Source organism: Tachyglossus aculeatus, chromosome 5 (genome assembly GCF_015852505.1).
Source record: "Tachyglossus aculeatus isolate mTacAcu1 chromosome 5, mTacAcu1.pri, whole genome shotgun sequence".
In the NCBI taxonomy this organism is placed as follows: domain Eukaryota; kingdom Metazoa; phylum Chordata; class Mammalia; order Monotremata; family Tachyglossidae; genus Tachyglossus; species Tachyglossus aculeatus.
In genome coordinates, this window is record NC_052070.1 from 90,142,597 (window position 1) to 90,163,122 (window position 20,526).

Sequence of the window (20,526 nt, forward strand, 5' to 3'; positions counted from 1 at the left end):
CCTAGGCCTGTGCTCTATCCAATATACAATTCTCATTAAGTGCAGGCAATTCCTAGCTTGTCTTCCCACTGGCACTCTTTGTTTCTCTGCTGTGAAAAACTGCTGTCTGCTATTTTTCCATCCAACTCCCTGCACTGTGCAATCTCTCCATTGCAGCTCCCAGCCCCAAGCTACGTTCCGACTTCAGTTTCAGGTAACCTCTCCTCTGAGACTCTGACCTAGGCTGCCTCTCCCTGCTGCAGAAGATTCTCCCTCTGCTTCTTCCTTGCTGCAGTTCTTGGCTCTGGCTGGTGCTCCGCCCAGCTCTCTCCCAGCTCCCACAAACCGACTCTCCCTCTGCCTGGCCCTGGGGTTGTAAAATCTTACACCAGCTTCACTGGTACATCTCCTTAAGGTTAAGACTTGAACAAGAGATGGTAGATGGGATGATGATGATGATAATAATAATATCAATGATAGTAGGCACTAAGCATTGGGATAGCTACAAGATAGGTCAGGCATAGTCCCTGCCACATATTCATTCATTCATTCAATCACATTTATTGAGCGCTTACTGTGTGCAGAGCACTGTACTAAGTGCTTGGGAAGTACAAGTTGGCAACATATAGAGATGGTCCCTACCCAACAACCAGCTCACAGTCTAGAAAGGGGAGAAAGGGACTTACAAGGGAGGAGGGCAGGATACCTGTTCTTGCTCATATTTAGAATGTGAATCCTGGTTGAAGCCAGGACTGTGTCCAACCCAAATACTTTGTATTTATCCCAGCACTTAGTCTAGTGCTAAGTACATAGTAAGCACTTAAATGCTATTATTATTATTATTATTATTATTATTATTATTATCAAGAAGTAGTTGAGAAGGAATATGGGCTAGTGCATATACTGACTTATAGCCAAGCATGGGCTTGGAAGCATGGGCTTCCAAGCATGGGCTTGGAAGTCAGAGGACCTGGGTTCTAATCCCAGCTCTGCCAATTGCTTGCTGTGTGACCTTGGGCAAGTCATGTAACTTCTCTGTGCCTCAGTTTCCCCAACTGTAAAAAATGGGGATTTAAATTACTGTTCACTCTTTTACTTAGGACCATGAGTCCCATGTGGGATAGGAACTATGTCCAACCTGATTGACTTGTATCTACCCCAGCACTTAAAACAGAGTAACTGCTTAAATACTATAATAATTGTAAAAATTTTACAGATGAAGAAAATGACGTAATAGTAGTAATAGTATTTATTAAGTACTTATTGTGTGCAAAGCACTGTACTAAGCACTGGATAATGAATAGAAGTGGGGATGGGGAAATGTTTTCAAACATTAAAACATAAGGGACAAGGACAAATACATAGTTCACAAAATTAAAAAAACTAAAGTCAGCAGGCAGCTGTGGCTAGCAGCACCGAGAAGTCAAGTGACTTGGCCAAGGTCACACAGCAGGCAAATGATAATCAGGATTAGAACTCAGGTTCTCTGATTCCCAGTGCTCTTTCTACTAGGTCAGGCTTCTCCTCCTTGGAGTATAATATGATAGCCAAATTAGGCTAAATGAATTATATGTAACATCAAAAAATACTATTATTTTTTGTTAGAAAAGCCCCCATATGTTTTAGCTGGATTTTTTTTTTTAATGGTAATATTGTTAAATTCTTACTATGTGTCAAACACTTTTCTAGGCACTGAGGTAGATATAAATTAATCAGGTTGTATAAGTCGCCACTCATATGGAGCTCATGTCTTAAGTATGAGGAAATAGGATTAATCCCAGTTTGATAGATGAGGAAACTGAGGCACTGAGAATTGAAGTGACTTTCCCAGAGTCTCATAGCAGACAAGTGATGGAGCCAAGATTAGAACCCAGGTCCTCTGACTCTTGGACACATTTTCTATCCACTAGGCCAAACTGCTCCTCATAAATCCTTGTGTTCCTTTAGAAAAAATGGTAGGCATTTTCAATCAGCAGAATGTTCTATTCTTCTTTAGGGTGACATATCTCAGGACAGTTATCTGAGTAGCGTTCATATCAATAAATTAATGGTATTTATTGAGCACCCACTACATGCTGAGCAGTATATCCACCAGTTCATGAGGGAGGGCCAGTCTTGTCATATAGGCCAACTAGGCAATTGTCCAGGATACTGTTAAGTTTAAGGGAGCTCTTTTTCTCTTTCTGACTTCTGCTTCTCAACTCATTATTCACCTGCCTTTCACATCCTTTTCTTTTGCCTACGAGGACATTATGTCTGGAGGTGCCCCATTCTCAGGATACCACTCTTAAGAAATATTCCTTCTGACGATTTGCATATTTCTTTTATGATGCATTTTTTTCCATGTGTATAGTTACAAATGTTTGGGTTCATGGGAACAGTAATAACAATAATTATGGTATGAGGTTTTTTATGGTATTTGTTAACTGCTTACTATATGCCAGGTACTGTACTAAATACTGGAGTAACTACAAGCTAATCAGTTTGGACATACTCTATATCCCATAGGGTGCTCACAGTCTTAATCCCCTTTTCACAGATGAGTAACTAAGGCCCTGAAAAGTAAAGTGACTTGCCAAGGTCACACAGCAGACAAGTAACAGAGTAGGGATTAGAACCCAGGTCCCTCTAGGACTTTCGGGTCCGTGCTCTATCCATTAGGCCATGCTGCTTCTCTAGTAGTTATTAGTTAACCACGTACTGTATGCCAAGCACTGTACTAAGCACTGTTGTATGTACAATATAAACAGATCAGATATAGTCCCTGTTCTTCACAGGGCTCACAGTCTCGGGGGTGTAAGAGGAATAAGTTTTTAACACTCATTTTACAGTTGAGGAAACTTAGAAACAGAGCAGTTAAGGAACTTGCTCTAGGTGACACAGCAGGCGAATGGCAGACCCAGGATTAAACCCAGATATCCTGACTCTCAGTCCTGTGATCTATCCACTAAGCCACACTGCTTAAAAATGAGAAATGGAAAGCAGCTAAAATGTTGGGCTCAAGCAATAGGAAATGTATAATATTGAGAAGCAGCATGGTTCAGTGGAAAGAGCATGGGCTTTAGAGTCAGAGGTCATGGGTTCAAATCCCAGCTCTGCCAATTGTCAGCTGTGTGACTTTGGGTAAGTAACTTAACTTCTCTGTGCCTCATCTGTAAAATGGGGATGAAGACTGTGAGCCCCCCGTGGGACAACCTGATCACCTTGTAACCTCCCCAGCACTTAGAACAGTGATTTGCACATAGTAAGCTCTTAATAAACACTATTATTATTATTATTATTATTATTAATGTCCCAGTTAAAAATCTATGGTCTCATATTTTGTCCTGAGCCAAAACTGTGATGGGTTTAGGGGTGAAAAGGATTTGACCTTACTAGAGAGAGAAATCCAGAAGGATTTGACCTTGCTTAAGAAATTTTATGCAAACGAGTTTTACTCACCTCCTCCTTCTTCCCTCCTCTCCAGACTCAGCCTCTCCTTTGGCAGACCTTCCCATTGATTCATACAGTCTCCTCCAGCCCCCATGTGATGGGCTCCAGTGTGGGAGAGGAACACACTGCATAACAATAATAATAATAACAATTATAATAATAATAATTTTGGTATTTGTTGAGCACTTACTATGTGCCAGGCATTGTATTAAGTGCAGGGGTAGATAAAAGCTAATCAGGCTTGACACAGTGTGTGTCCCGCATGGGGCTCTCAATCTTAATCCCCATTTTACAGATGAGGTAATGAGGCACAGAAAATGAAGTGACTTGCCCAAGGTCACAAAGCAGACAAGTGGCAGAGGCCGTGATTAGGTCCCAGGTCCTTCTAACTATTAGGCTTGTGCTCTATTGACTAGGCCATGAAAGTGGTCCATTCTACCTCTTCTCACGGAATCAAGGAGAGGTTTAGTGGAATTGCTTTAGCACCAGGAGGGACTGACAATTTATCAGTGTGATACAAAAGGTTAATGTCTAGTACAGGAGTATGTAACCAAGTTAGAATAGTTTTTGCATTATGGAGATTTACAAAATGTGTTTTATCCAAAATGACACCCTAAGTGACAACTTTAGAACCAAACTATCCTGTAGCTTTTGGAAGTAACTCTCATACTAGAGAGAAATAAAAGTAAATCGCTTACTCTATCCATATACCTTTTCCCCATAGGGGTACGGAATCTGAGATCTGTGCAGCAAGATTCTTATCCTCAGGCTAGACTGGCAGTTAAAAGGTGTTTGAGAAAGTCTATTTCGAAGGGCCCAACTCAGTCACACTTACCCAATCCAATTTTCTGGTTACTGTTCAACTCTAAATACACCCTGATGTCAGGAGGTGAAACAGCCTTGCAAATAGTTAATCAATCAGTCATATTGAGTACTTACTGTGTGCAGAGCACAGTACTAAGCACTTGGGGGAGTAGAATATAACAGAGTTGGTAGACATGTTCCCTGCCCACAATGAGCTTACAGTCTAGAGGGCTAGGCAGACATCTAAATAAATTATGGATTTACATGTAAGTGCTGTGGGGCTGAGAGAGGGGTGAATAAAGGGTGCAAATCCAAGTGCCAGTACAGCGAGTCAGAGAAGAAGAAATGAGGGCTTAGTCAGGGAAGGTCTCTTGGAAGAGCCATGCTTTTAATAAGGTTTTGAAGGTGGGAAAAGTTATCATCTGTGGGATATGAAGAGGAAGGGTGGTCAGTGCCAGAGGCAGAATGTGGGTGAGAGGTCAGTGGTGAGATAGGTGAAATCGAGGTACAGTGAGTAGGTTGGCATTAGAGGAGCAAAGTGGGAGGGCTGGGTTGTAGTAGGAAAGCAGCGAGGTAAGGTAGCAGGGGGCAAGGTGATTGAGTGATTTAAAGTTCCTTGCCCACTTCCCTCTGGCAAGTAATTACTTAGGTCCAGAAAGTAATAAAAATGACAAATAGATGTTTTACTTCTGGTGAACCCAATCAGAGAAGATGGGCTTGTGTTCTCATTGAGAGTTTGACTTCTGTTGGCGTGTCTTCCTTTCCTCTATATAGATTTTGAAACATCTGGAGGGCAGGTAGTTGGCCTGTTCATTTTCACAGCATTTTTCCCCCCCACCAAGTGTAATAATTGTGATGATGATGATAGTGGACTATGACAGATGCCTGTATTTATTTCCAGGTTGGATTAGCAATCTTGAGTGCCCCAAGAATCTTCTTGGAGTGTATGTTCTCTTATGACCCCGTCTCTGCCACTTGCCTGCTGTATGACCTTGAGAAAGTCACTTAACTTCTCTATGCCTCAGTTTCCTCATCTGTAAAATGAGGGTTAAAACTGTGAACCCAATGTGGGACAGGGACTGTATCCAACCTGATTAGCTTGTATCTACCCAGTGCTTAGTACAGTGCCTGGAACATAGTATGCACTTCACAAATACCATAAAAAAGGATGCCTTTGCCCAACCTACACCACAATCCAAGGCTTTGTTGCATTGTTATTCTGGGTCAGTGAGTGAATCTGAATCTCACTGCAGTGAATCTGCAGTCATCTGGGTCAGAGAATCAGTCTCCCACTGCAAAACTAAACTGATTGCTATTCCAACTGGCCCTGTAATCACTGAGAGGTGGGCTTGCTGACAAAGAATGTGTTCATAAGCCTGGGTCTCATCCACAGGAGATTTGATATAGCTCAGCAATGCCCAAAGACAACCCCTCAGGAAGGTGAAGAGTTCAGAGGCTGGGTTCCAAAAAGATGAGCTGTGTGCATTGGGCCTGTGAACTCTCTGGTGAGAATGCCATGTTTGCAGCTCCCTTGAAGAGCTACAGATCTTGACTCATTTAGGGAAGTGAACAGCTGAAATTTTCTGGGGGTGCCAGAAAAGAACCAACTAGGAAAGTGGGAGGTTAGCCTTTAGAACCAAGAGTTTATAAAACCTAATGGCATGTCATGTTATTGTTCATCTCAACCTAAAGTTATCCACAAAATAAGGTGCACACCTTTTATCATTTAAGTAAACATTAAAAGTTGGTCAGGTTTTGCATGCATTAAAACCCATTTAAAATTGGGGGCTTTATACTTTGACAATACATTGTTCATAGTGAAGTGGTCTTCAGTGTCTGTTCATATCATTCAAAAACCATCTCCCCTGACATAAGGCACAGAGGCAGTTTGCGATTTAAAGAATGAGAACAAAGACTGTTTCTACTGAGACTTTTATTTTGACTTTACCCCAATTCTAGATATAGGAATCAGGAAATGTTTTACTTGAAGGAATTTTCACACAGTCTTGTTAGCAAATAAAAATGTAAATCTTCCTGGCAAGGCACTACCACACTCGGAGTAGCAGAAAAGGAAAAGCGCAGTTCTTGACATGGAGAAACTTCCATACAAACAAGAGAGAGAGCCCTGTGAACATTTTATTGATTTTGGTGTGGATTTTGAGGGGGTGGGTTAGAGCTTAGAAGGCTATGTTGGAAAAGTTGTCTACATAGATTAGACACACTGAATAAATGTGGTGATGTTGATGACAACAACCAGATGGGAGAACATTCATTACTTCCACTTATTGAGCAAGGCTCCATGGAGGAGTCGTGGCTGTAGGTGGGTGTTGAAGGGAGATTCATTCATTCAATCATATTTATTGAGTGCTTACTGTGTGCAGAGCACTGTACTAAGCACTTGGGAAGTCCAAGTTGGCAACATATAGAGATGGTCCCTACCCAACAGTGGGCTCACAGTCTAGAAGGGGGAGACAGAGAACAAAACAAAACATATTAACAATATAAAATAAATTGAATAAATATGCACAAATAAAATAAATAAATAGCATAATAAATATGTACAAATATATATACAGGTGCTGTGGCGAGGGGAAGGAGGTAAGGCGGGGGGGATGGGGAGGGGCTAACCCTGGAAACAGTGTGTCCTAATGGGAAGAGCCCGGTTCTGGGAATCGGAGGACCTGGATTCTAATCCCGGCTCTGCCGCTCGCTGTTCTGTGACCATGGGCGAGTCCCTTGACTTCTCTGTGCCTTAGTTTCCTCAACTGTAAAAACAGGAATTCAATCCCTGTTCTGCCTCGTTCTCAGACTTCAAGCCCCATCTAGGACAGAGACTGTGTCCAACCTTCATTCATTCATTCAGTCGTATTTATTGAGTGCTTACTGTGTGCAGAACACTGGACTAAGTGCTTGGGAAGTACAAGTTGGCAACATATATTCACTCATTCATTCAATCGTATTTATTGAGCGCTTACTGTGTGCAGAGCACTGTAATAAGTGCTTGGGAAGTACAAGTTGGCAACATATATTCATTCATTCAATTATATTTATTGAGCACTTACTGTGTGCAGAGCACTGTTAAGCACTTGGGAAGTACAAGTTGGCAACATATATTCATTCAATCGTATTTATTGAGTGCTTACTGTGTGCAGAGCACTGTAATAAGCGCTTGGGAAGTGCAAGTTGGCAACATATATTCATTCATTCATTCAATCATATTTATTGAGCGCTTACTGTGTGCAAAGCACTGTATTAAGCACTTGGGAAGTACAAGTTGGCAACATATTATTTCAGAAAATGTCAGGACAGATGGAAATTGCAAATATAGAGAATCCAATGGGATTGGCAGATAAAGAAACTGTGAGATTTGCTTCCGAGGACAATGGAATGGGTATGTATGACTACCAGATGAGAACAGAGATGTGAATAGGTCAAACCTTGAGAGAGGTTGGCTTAGTGGAAAGAGCACAGGCTTGGGAGGCAGAGGTTGATGGGTTCTAATCCCACCTCTGCCACTTGTCAGCTGTGTGACTTTATGCAAGTCACTTAACTTCTCTATACCTCAGTTACCTCATCTGTAAAATGGGGATGAAGACTGTGAACCCCACGTGGGACAAGCTGATTACCTTATATCTATCCCAGCGTTTAGAGCAGTACTTGGTACATAGTAAGCACTTAACAATTAATTAATTAATCTAACAGACTGACTCAAGAGGGAATGGTCTTTTCCTCTAGGAGAGTTTAACTTCTTTCTCCTTGACCATTTCTGAAGCTGTGGCATGCTAGCAGGTGCATATTTGGTAATTTTGCCAAGATGGTCTGTTTTGTTCCTTTGACACTTGTTGATGTCACTCCAGCTGTCACAGGGTTTTTCTATCCCTTTTGCTGATTGGGTTACCATTCTAGTCAGCTTTGATTCTTACAGGTTGAATTTTAGCAAAAATCTTATGAAAACAAGTTGTACCCATGATGTAGAGTCAATTGATCGTATACTGTAATAGTGGTTAAAGAAGGCTAAGTTGGGGGATGCAGACTTCCCCACCAATTCTTCAAAGCTACCAACTTTCAGCCTCCAGAAAATATCCCTACATTAATCTTGGAGCTCAATATGTGGAGTTGACTAACTGAAATTCTTGTGACTGGACTTCTAGGTTCTCCTGTGTCTTCAATCTTAATAATATGAATAGTAGCATTTAAAATCCAGAGAATTGAACAAGATAAGTAAAATATTTTTACAAATGACTGACAATTTATCAAGTCAGACTTCCCAAATCTACCACTGAAGGGTGGTTCCGTGATCAGGCCATAGGACCGACTACACTTGTTATTTATTTTACCTCACTGGAAAGAAGATGTTTAAAAATTGTATCCTGAAAGCCCGAGGGCACCAGCACAATGAAACCATTCATAAAGATGTTTAGGTTTGTTAAAAGCAGCACAAGTAACCGAAAGAAGCATTAGCAGCAGAAAACAGGCTAGATCGTGTTACCACTCCAGTGGGTTAGTTAGTTAAAAATGTAAGTTTTGCATCTTTCCCAGCAGCTCACTCAAACTAGAGCAGGGAGGGAATGCCACAGATGTCAGCCTTCTGCTGCCCATGATCTGCTCTGGCAAGTGTAAATCATGAATTGTCAGCAGGAATACCCAAGTGGATCATAGCAATCATAGGAGTTTATAAAGCGAGAGTCAGTCTTTAAAGTAACCCAGATCCAATCCGCACAAACTCAGAAGCAAATTGGAAAACCCTGAAGATTCCTTAGTCCTTCTGTAACAATCTGTCCTTGACTTCCTCCATCCCAGCTGAAGCCTTTAAATAATCATCCTCAATGAATTTATTGGGTGTCCACTTAGTGCAATGTTCTGTACTAGGAGTGTGAGTATGATTAGAAAGGAAAACATGGCCCCCACTCTGGAGAAGATTACAATCAAAGAAAGGTGGCAGAACAGACACAAGAACATTAAAAAGTACAAGTGCCAGAAACAAAAGATTTAAGGGTAAAATAACAAAAATGGATATATGTGTCTTACAGAAATATATGCAAGTGTTAGGGCAGTCCAGAAACTTTTTCTAATTTTGAGATCTATCATGGGTTCAGAAAAAAGGCAAGCTTAATCAAGAGTTCACCAACTTTGAGAAATAGAAGACGTATTTTTTGCGTTTTGCATTCCACTAGCTCTTATGAAGAATACATTTAAAGCTCATATTACCCATTGAGAGAGGTCAACTTTGTTCCTCTAACCTGAGGGGCACACAATAGAAAGATAAAGTTTTGAACATCCAGGCAAATAAGAGTCATCATCTAGTCCTGAAACCAAGGCTTATTAACATGCTCATGGTTAATACAGGCTGACAGCACAAAGAGCCTTACCATTCAGACATACTTGAGTGCTTTCAATGAGAACTACATGTTATGCAGACTGAATTAATGGGCTTGGCGATTCATTATCATAATTGATTTACAAATTTTCTCACTTCACTACTCATCTGGGATCTTACAGCTGAATCTATGTGCATTCCCAAAGACATCTGTTTGTCTCTGCTAAAATTAGGAGTTGATGAAATAACTAAAGTTCTTCAGCTGAAGTGTGTCAACCCACAGTAGATTGGAGTTTTAACCTCTTTTCGAGAGATTTAGATTTTTTTTTTCTAATGGTAGTTGGGTAGTCACAACACAACCTTATCGATTGATCTAGCTCATTTTCAGAAAACTTTAAAATTGTGCCAGATAGCAAATGAATCTGAAGTATTGAACAGGGTTTGCATACCCTTGGATGATTTCTTCAGGTTCATAAATGATAGTGAGCAAACACCAGTCCTGCAATATTCTGGGGGAAGGGGAGCCATAGTGATCATGGTTCATCGATGTCACTTAAAACTCTTATTGGACATGGACAAGATCAAATTTCACAGTTTGAGTTTTTTGGGATTTTTTTCATGCGTTAATTGCAAAATGTACATTCCTGTTTTTTGGAGCCCTTGGTGGGTGAGAACAAATCTTGAAGTGCACGTGATTGAAATATAACAAAGGGTTAACATCAAGACTTTTGAAAAAGGAGCCAAAAGTGGTGAAACCAGCAGCAGCATCTGTTGAGCACATACTGTGCACAGAGCAGTGTATTTAGGTGCTTAGGAAGCAGTCAAAGAGTCAAAAACATGTCAATGCCTTTGAGAAACTTAGTCTGAGAAAAGAGGCAAGTGGATACAAATTGCCGAAGATACCATAGGTGAAAGGGTGAGAAATTAGATAGACATGAGAAACCCAGGTGAGTAAATTAAGGAAATAACAAATGTATGCATGAGCGCCCCAGTGAATGATGTGATGATGTGATTGGGAAGGTCGGGGAGGAAAATGGGGTTTGGCGAAGTTCTTGGAAGATCCAGGGCTAGAGTGCTTTCTAATGGGACTGGGAAAGCCGGTTGCCATGCAAATCTGTTACGGGTCCAATCTTAGGTCAAAAAGGCACTTGATTGGTATTTCGGTGAACATCAAGTTAATTGTTGTGGTGGGTGACCACCAAACAAAATTAGAGAGCATGGTCACAGTCACTGCCTGAATACGACACGTGTTGGGGAGGGAGTGTTATGAGGGGCAGCAATGTCTGCCTTTAAGGTTGGGAAGTTGAGAGTCAAAGTGATAAGAAGAAATCCCTCCTCCCCAAACTGCAAGTGTGTCTGTCGATTGGGTGCAAGCTCAAATGACACCAAGACCTGACAGTGGCTCCCACGGTGAGGTTGAGGTTTGTTCTCCCTCTCAATTCGCTGTTCATTCTGTTTTGAGAAGGAGGAGGGTGAAAGAAGCTGAGCTGGAATTGGCTGGAATAGTCAAGATTTAGTAGGAACCTATTGAATATATTCCCTAAGGAGATTTCTCCACAAAGCTGCTCTATTAGTTGGACTGGTGGGCTAAGATTATTAGCGAAAAGCAAGCTGGGGTCCTTTCTTCTCTTTCAGGGTGCCCTGAGCAGTTTTCTCCCCTTCCAGATGGCTCCTCTATAATGGAAAGGGCACAAAATTCCTCAGAACCACTCAACCAGGTGCGAATGAGCAAAGGGCAAAAGTTTTACAAAGGACAATTTCATACATTTGATAGAAGGAAGAAAGGGTTAACTGCATCAGCCTTCTTTCTGATCTCCCATCCTCGTGTCTCTCTCCACTTCAATCCATACTTCATGCTGCTGCCCGGATTATCTTTGTCCAGAATCGCTCTGGGCATATTACTCCCCTCCTCAAAAATCTCCAGTGGCTACCAATCAATCTGCGCATCAGGCTGAAACTCCTCACCCTGGGCTTCAAGACTCTCCATCACCTCGCCCCCTCCTACCTCACCTCCCTCCTCTCCTTCTACAGCCCAGCCCACACCCTCCGCTCCTCCGCCGCTAATCTCCTCACCGTACCTCGTTCTCGCCTGTCCCGCCATCGACCCCCAGCCCACATCATCCCCCGGGCCTGGAATGCCCTCCCTCTGCCCATCCGCCAAGCTAGCTCTCTTCCTCCCTTCAAGGCCCTGCTGAGAGCCCACCTCCTCCAGGAGGCCTTCCCAGACTGAGCCCCTTCCTTCCTCTCCCCCCATCCCGCTCTCCATCCCCCCATCTTACCTCCTTCCCTTCCCCACAGCACCTGTATATATGTATATATGTTTGTACATATTTATTACTCTATTTATTTATTTATTTTACTTGTACATATCTATTCTATTTATTTTATTTTGTTAGTATGTTTCATTTTGTTCTCTGTCTCCCCCTTTTAGACTGTGAGCCCAATGTTGGGTAGGGACTGTCTCTATATGTTGCCAATTTGTACTTCCCAAGCGCTTAGTACAGTGTTCTGCACATAGTAAGCGCTCAATAAATACGATTGATGATGATGATGATGTTGGGTTTACACCTTTAGCCCTCAAAGCAGAAGTCTCACCTTCCATGCCGTGGAGAATGTTTTGGATGATTCTTGAATATACTGGATGTGTTTCTAGTTAATAATAATAATAATAATGAAGATATTTAAGTGCTTAGTATGTACCTGGCACTGGAGTAGATACAAGATAATCAGGTTGGTCACGGTCCCTGTCTCACATAGGGCTCACAGTCTTAATCCCTGTTTTACCGATGAAGGAGCTGAGGCACAGAGAAGTAAAGTGACTTTCCCAAAGTCATACAGCAGGTGAGTTGGTTTGGGACCTTTAAATGCCTTTATAGGTTTTGTGCTAGCTAGATGCATGTCACAAACTAGGATAAACTCCGAGAGAGAAGGAGCCTGGCTTAGTGCAAAGAGCATGGCCCTGCGAGTCAGAGGACCTGGATTCTAATTCTGACTCCACCATATACCTGCTGTGTGATCTTGGGCAAGTCACTTAACTTCTCTGTGCCTCAGTTCCCTCATCTGTAAATGAGTATTCAAAACCTGTTCTCTCTCCTGTTTAGACTGTGAGATCCATGTGGGACCTGATTATTGTGTATCTACCTCAGCACTTAGTACAGTGCTTGGCACATAGTAGGTGTTTAACAAATATCCCAATTATTTCCACATTTATTAAGAAGCCATCAGGGAGAAAGGGGAATTGTTACATGCCTATACACTTTAAAATCAGCCCCTTCCTCTTTTTCCAAACTGATACTACACTGGTCTGAGCCCTTATCATATCCTACTTTGACTACTGCATCAGACTCCTTCCTGACTTCCCTACTTCCTGTCTCTCTCCACTTCAGTCCATATTTCACCCTGCTGCTCGGATTATTTTCTAAAACAGTATTCTGTGCACATCTCCCCACTCCTCAAAAATTTCCAGTGGGTTGCCTAGTCCTCTAAATTATAAGCTCCCCTCTTCTAAACTATAAACTCTCTGTGGGCAGAGAATGTGTCTGTTGTTATATTGTTCACTTCCCAATTGCTTAGTACAGTGCTCTGCACCCAGTAAGTGTTCAATAAATATGATTGAATAATAATAATAATGGTATTTGTTAAGTGCTTACTATGTGCAAAGCACTGTTCTAAGCAGTGGAGGGATACAAGGTGATCAGATTGTCCCACATGGGGCTCACAGTTTTAATCCCCATTTTACAGATGAGGTAACTGAGGACCCGAGAAGTTAAGTGACTTGCCCAAAGTCACACAGCTGACAAGTGGTAGAGCCGGGATTGGAACCCATGACCTCTGACTCCCAAGCCTGGGCTCTTTCCACTGAGCCATGCTGCTTCTTTTGTTATGCGCTTATTATTTGCTGAGCACTGTTCTAAGTGCTGGGGTAGATACAAGGTGATCAGGTTGTCCCACGTGGGGCTCCCAGTCCTAATCCCCATTTTACAGATGAGGTGACTGAGGCCCAGAGAAGTCAAATGACTTGCCCAAAGTCACACAGCTGGTCAGTGGCAGAGTTGGGATTAGAATCCACGACCTCTGACTCCCAAGCCCGGGCTCTTTTCCACTATGCCACGCTACTTCTCTAATGAATGAGTGAATCTCTGCACCAAATATAAACTCCTCAACTTTAAGGTTCCCAATCAGCTTTCCTCCAACCTTAGCTGACCTCACTGATCTCCTCGTATAACCAAATTCACACACTCTGCTTCTCGAACACCAACCTACTCCCTGTACCCCTTGCCCATATCCTCCCTCTTTCCTGGGACACCCCCCCCCCCCCCCCGCCTTCATATCCAATAGACACACTCTCCCCATCTTCAAAGCCCTACTAAAATCGTATCTCCTCCAGAAGGCCAGCCCTGAGCAATTCCTCTTTTCTCCTTATTCACCCTCTCTTCTGCATCACTCTGCACTTAGTTCTGTAGCCCTTAAGGACTTTGATATTCCACTCCCAGCCCCACAGAACTTGTGTACATATTTTTATAGCTTTCTTTTCTCCTTCTGTAATTTATTTCAATATCTATGTCCCCCACTAGATTGTAAACCCTTTTTTAATGGTATTAGTTGAACTCCTTGAGAACAGGAATCATGTCTACCAACCCTACTGTAGAAAAACAGCTTGGCCCAGTGGAAAAAGCATAGGCCTAGGAGTCAGAGGTCTTGGGTTCTAATCCCAACTCCATCACATACCTGTTTTGTGACCTTGGGCAAGCCATTTAATTTATCTGTGCCTCAGTTTCCTCACCTGAAAAATGGGGATTCAATACCTGTTCCCCCTCCTACTTAGACTGTGGGACCTGATTATCTTGAATCTATCCCAGAGCTTAGTACAGTGCTTGGCACATAGTAAGCATTCAGGAAATACCACAATTATTATTATAAGCCAGTGAAATCTTGAGGTATTCAGTTCATTTAATTCCATGAGGAAGAGAGAAGAGAAGAAAGGGTTAAACAAAAGAACAAAGAGTTATTTAATCATGTATTTGGTTTCCTACAAATAGCTCTATTACAGATTTTATAGTATTGTTGCATCTTGTAAACTTTGAAACTGTTGCCCCACTTAGAAAGATTAAATGGATTAGTCATCTAGAATATAAAATACATCTATTTTCCACAATGCTTTAGTGTTTCCCTATACCAAGAAACCAAATCATTAAAATTAAATGGGACTTGGTTCTGTTTTCCAACTACTGTGTTTGTACTTCTTTGATCTGTTTTTTGTCAAATTATGCAATTGGTTATAATTCTAACTGTACAGTCTTTTAGCAAAATTCACCAACATGTAAAGCTTAGTTAAAATATTTAACAAAAAGAACATGCACAGTTTCTACTTTCCTATCATACCTCCAAAATCTTAAATTGTTGGCAGATGATATTAATCTTTAATAAATTTAGAGTGGAGCAGGCCCAGTGGAAAGAACACGGACCTGGGAGTAAGAGGATCCGGGTTTTAATACCAGCTCCATCACAGGCCTGTTGTGTGATCTTGGACAAGTCACATCACTTCTCTGTGCCTCGGTTACCTCATATGTAAAATGGGGGTTCATTACCTCTTTTCCTTCCTACTTAGACTGTGAACACTGCATCGGACAGGGATTGTATCTGACCTGATTATCTTGTATCCTCCCCGGTGCTTAGTACAGTGCTTGACATATAAGTGCCTAACAAATATGGCAAGGCACTTTCCCCTTGTATCTACTTACTTATAGGAAAACACAGTAGGGGTAGTTCTTGGCAGAAATGTCTGCAGAACAAATGGCTGGAGTAGAAAGTTTTCATTGTTACCTAGATCTTGCCATTTTCCAACTACCTGAATAACTACAGTTATTCAACTACAGGGACCAAGATAGATTAACATGCTACTTTGCCACCTCCCTCACCTTCCCTCGGGGAAGCTCAGTAGTTGCTATGGTGATAATAATAATAATAACAATTGTGATATTTAAGTGCTTACTATGTGCCAAACAATGGGGTAGATACAAGCAAATAGAGTTGGTTACAGTCCTTGTCCCTCAAGGGGCTCATAGTCTTAATCCCAATTTTATGGATGAGGTAACCTAGGCACAGAAAAGTATAGTGACTTGCCCAGGCATATGCTCCTTCCACTGGGCAACACCACTTCTCACTGGTGATGATCAATTTCTTCATGGCATCTGTTCCAGATGTCCTTCTCTACAACCTTTCCCTCAGCAATAGGCTGAACCACCTTTTACCATGGCTGAGATTAGGTTGGACTGTAGGGTCAGTATGGAGACCTTAAGGAATTTCTACCTGGCACCTACCTGGATGAAGAAATCACAAAGTGGGATTTAGAGTTGTCAGAATAATAGTACAGGGTGGCCCAGGACCATCACAGCTCCAGATGCTACCCATTTGCCAGCCTCTCATGTGTTTTGGACAAACACACTTCCCCTGCCTTTCCCCCACCCAGGGAAAAAAATCCATTTCCTCTGCTAGTTTTTCTTTTTCCCCCAGGAAAGGAGAGATTACTGGGAAATGGTGCTTATCCCAGTTTTCTCTGGATAAAAGGCCAGTCCAACCAGCTCCTAATTTGAGCCCCTAGAGCAGCAGGCTTGTGTGGGTCTGCCTTCCCAGCTATGATTTCACTTCTGTGTTGCAACTTGGGTTATTTGTTTTCCCCACAAAAATACTTCCATCCAAGATAGAGGGAGGTGGGGGTGGAAATCTAAGTGAATGGGAACAGGAATCTGAACATCAGTGTGGCCCTTTCCTTAAAGGCTACATCCGAGTTGATCCCACGTGGGGTCTGATCTCACAGCATGTCACGGAAAGGTTGCTTTATCCTCTTCTCTTTTAACTGATGAAGTGCCAAGTTTATTCCTCAGTATTTACAGTAAGAGTTGTTTATTTTGAGACTCTTCCGTGTTATTCGGGAAAGGGAAATAAAATACTTCGACAGAAGAGCCCCAAGAAGTTTATTTTTGTTGATTAGGACTGAAGAGTTTATGCTTTAGATTTTCACTCTCCATGCGATTACATGGAAACTCAGTACACAAAGGAGAAAATATTCGGTTGCAAAGACCCCAGATGCAATAGTGGCGGTCAGCAACCGACCACTGGGCACAAAAGAAAAGCATGATTAGTGTGGCCAGACATGTCATTTTGGCAAAATGAGAGGTTTGAGTGTACAGACCCTCCTATTCCCCTCCTATTTCCCCTTCTCTTTGGGTGCTGCTTTTCTTTTTTGCCCCTTGGGCTTCATCGAAACTGAGGAGGCATCCAGGGAAACTTGCTCTTTTGCAGGGATCTCTCCTTTGGTTTCACACTCACCACAGGTGCTCCCCATGATTTGCATCATCTTCTACTCTCATAAGATCTATCTCTTAGTCTGGGGTCTCATGTAGCTTGGCATCTGGGAGGGAGGTGGGGAGAGACAGAGAGAAAGAGAAAGGAAAAGAGAACAAGAGAAGAAAGAGTGAAAGAGAAAGAGCAAGAGAAAGAAAGAGAGAAAGGAGACAAGGAAGGAAAGAATGAGAAAAGGAAAGAAAGAAAGAAAGCGAGAGGAGAGAAAGAAAGAAAAAGAGAGAAAGAGGGAGAAAGAAAGCAAGAGAGATAGAGAGAATGGGAACAAGAGAGAGAACGGGAGAATGAAAGAAAGGAAGAAAGAAATAAAGAAATGATTCCACTCACTGAGGAAAGTTCCATGTGTTGTGAGCAGATAGCAAAATGAGATGACTAATAGGAGCATTTCTTTCATCTGAGGATAGCAAAGAATTGATGCAGCAAGTAATGAAACTGGCAAGGTATGAGCAATCATGGCCTAGTGGAAAGAACAAGAGTCTGGGAGTCAGAGGCCCTGGATTCTATTCCTGGTCCTGCTTCTTACCTGCCATGTGCTTGGGCAAATCACTTAACTTTTTTATGATGCAAAATCTTCTACAAAATGGAGATTAATAACTATTCTCCTTCCTACTTAGACTGTGATCCCCATGTGGGACCTGATTTTCTTGAATTTACCCCAGCCCTTAGTATGGTGTTTGTCATATGGTAAGCACTTAACAAATAGCCCAATCATAATAATAATAATTATTATTAGTCATACATCAGACAGTCAACCAAGGAATGATGTAGCATACCAGGAGAAAAGCCAGATTATATAATGTGAGATTTCTTTTAAATAAATAGCTTCTTCCCTTTTTCTAAATGCTGGCCAAATGGCAGAATCTACAATGGGAATGGGTCTTAGAGACCTCCAACTCAGCTACCATCTTGCAGTAGTCCCGATCTTCTTCTCAGTTCTTTAAATTACCTATTAAAGGATATACAAACATCAGCCTCTGCTGCTTAATTGTGCCCTGCAAACAGTAAGTGCTCAATAAATATGATTGAATGAATGATTTAGTAGTGGGACAGGGAAGGTGTCTGAATTCATTTATTTATTATTCACCCAGTATTTAGTATAGTGCTTGTCACAGAGCAGGAACTCCCTAGATGCCATTACAACTACTAGGAGGTGAAAAGCACTTATAAAAAGTCTCAAAAATAGGAACCACAGAAATAAGATCAACCAATGATATTTATTAAGTGCTTACTGAGTGCAGAACACTGTTCTAAGCACTTGAAAAAGTACAAAGCAACAGAGTTGGTTGTTCCCTGTAAACTTGTTATGGGCAGGTAATGTATCCACTAATTCTGTTGTATCATACTCTCCCAAGTGCTTAGTACAGTACATAGTAAGTGCTCAATAAATGCTGTTGATTGATTGACTGTCCACAACTGATGCTTTTGTTGTTAGTACAGAATCTCCAAGTAGTATTAGGTGACTCCTGAAAAATTTTGTTGTTTCCTCCCCTGGCAGGCTAGTAGCTGCATGATCATGGTAGCATTATGTACCACTGGAAATAAGAGGTGCTGCTCATAAGTAAGAGCCAAATGGGGAAGCAGCTTGGCCCAGTGGAAAGAGCACAGGCCTGGGAGTCAGAGGACCTGAGCTCTAATCCTGGCCCTCTCACTTGTCTGCTCTGTGACCTTAAGCAAATCATCTAACTTCTCTGTACTTCCTTTACCTCATCTGTAAAATAGGGATTAAATTCTCCTCTCTCCAACTTAGACTCACAGCCCCGTATGCGACAGGGGCTGTGTCCAACCTGATCATCTTATATCAGTCCCAGTGCTTAGTATAGTGCCTGGCACATAGAAAGTGCTTAAAAAGCATTTAGAGAAAATGTGGATTGAGCACTGGTTGAATTGACCAAACTCGGAACTGAATATTAGGGATCTCTGTTATCTCCATCTTGGCATGGGCATATAGCTCCCTTGGGTTTGCCTTGTTTGACTGAGAGTGGGGGTGTGTTATTAGCCACCAGAAAATGCACACCACAGCCCAACTGTGCTTAAAATAAAGCTTGGTCACTGTCTTTATCACTGGTGCTGCTGTTGTCTTTCTAGCAGATGCAGGGAATCTTTGAGCTTAAGTGAAGTTACAAGCCCGGTGTGGGCAGGGATTGTCTCTCTCTATTGCCAAATTGTACTTTCCAAGCACTTAGTATAGTGCTCTGCACACAGTAAGTGTTCAATAAATATGATTGAATAAATGAATGATGCATTTTTCCTCTTTGTCAGGAGATACAGGATGTGAGGAGTGATGAAGAAGAGGAGGACCTGTCCGAAGACAGTGAAGCTGAGTGTCTGAAAAATGGCCACGAGTCAGCAGACAGAAACTCGATTCCCAATGGCCAACATGTTCATTAGCTCTGAGCAGGCATCCCTCTTGCCCTCATGCCTGCTCTGTCATCCTCTAGATTGTAAGCTCATTATGGGCAGGGAATGTATCTACCAACTCTGTTATATTGTACTCTCACAAGTGCTTAGTACAGTGCTCTGTGCACCGTAGACACTCAGTAAATATGATTGATTGACTGATCATTCAACTCATCATGCTGCCCAGAGCCTGGGATCAACAGGCTCTGCCTTATCACCGATTGATTGATTGAAGCAACAATACCTGGAGAATAGCCTAGTTTCAAAGAAATTTTGCTTAACAAGAATGTGTTAATGACCCCCTTGAAGTTCTTTCAACATTGTGCACTGGTTTGTGAGGCATATACCCACTGGATTTTACTGCAGATAGGAATCAAATTGGTGAAGAATTTCAGAGCCTTCCCAGAAGAACCCTTTAAGTTCAACTTAAGTTTATCATCCATTTCTGAAGTTTGAATTTTAAAAATCCATCTGTGGCCACCCTTCCCACCTTATAATTTTACTGAGTTTTGCTAAATTCACATTGTTTAAATCAGATGTCCCCATGGCCCCAGTGGAATAGGCATTTGGGGGCTAGATATTGACTGGATCATATAGGAGAAAAGTTCAGGAATAAATTCCACTCTGTTTTCAGGTTGGGTTCCAAGTGAAATCCAGTCCAATTCCAGAATGTGATGCTTTTGCATGACATGGCTGTCAAACAGAGCTTCATGCTTTTTTCGTAGTTTTATGTGCACCCATGGCCAAGTCTGCATGTAATGTTTGACCCAAATCTACAAAGGGGCAAAACAAATCTCTGGCATCAAATAAGTCATGGGAACAGTGCTACACTGACAGGCAAAATAGTTTGAGTCCCTCGTATCTATAGTCCTACCTCCAGGCCAGCTACAGGAACACTGTTGTCATCATGGGGACCATAGAACAGTCACCAAAAACCAAGCAGACTCACCCTGGGGTGGGAGGGACAGCGAGGTGCTATCAACACTCCCAGCAACCAGTCAGAAATTCCTGGGTCCTCCTGGAGAAGACTCCCAAACTCTCTTCCAAAACCATGAGAAGGGAATATTAGTTGATATAGGTAAACTTAACAAAAACCCATTAGTGACACTGAAAATGAGACTGTAAATGTTTGTACTGCTAAGCAACATTGGTTGAAAGCTTGCCTTTGTGAAAGGACTTGTATCTTTTCCCCAAATGGTCAGTATAATTAAGTGCCCTGCTTTCCATTTTACTGA

General features: G+C 41.9%; 1 protein-coding gene across 1 annotated transcript in view; it reads left to right on the top strand.

The window, feature by feature from the left end:
- The window catches only part of CERS3 (ceramide synthase 3), an 88,778-nt gene extending 69,405 nt beyond the window's left edge, over window positions 1-19,373 (top strand). The window contains exon 11 of the mRNA XM_038747148.1: window positions 19,154-19,373. Coding sequence (XP_038603076.1) covers window positions 19,154-19,282 — 129 coding nt within the window. The 3' untranslated portion in view covers window positions 19,283-19,373. The remainder of the gene's footprint in view (window positions 1-19,153) is intronic.
- Window positions 19,374-20,526: the final 1,153 nt, after the last annotated feature.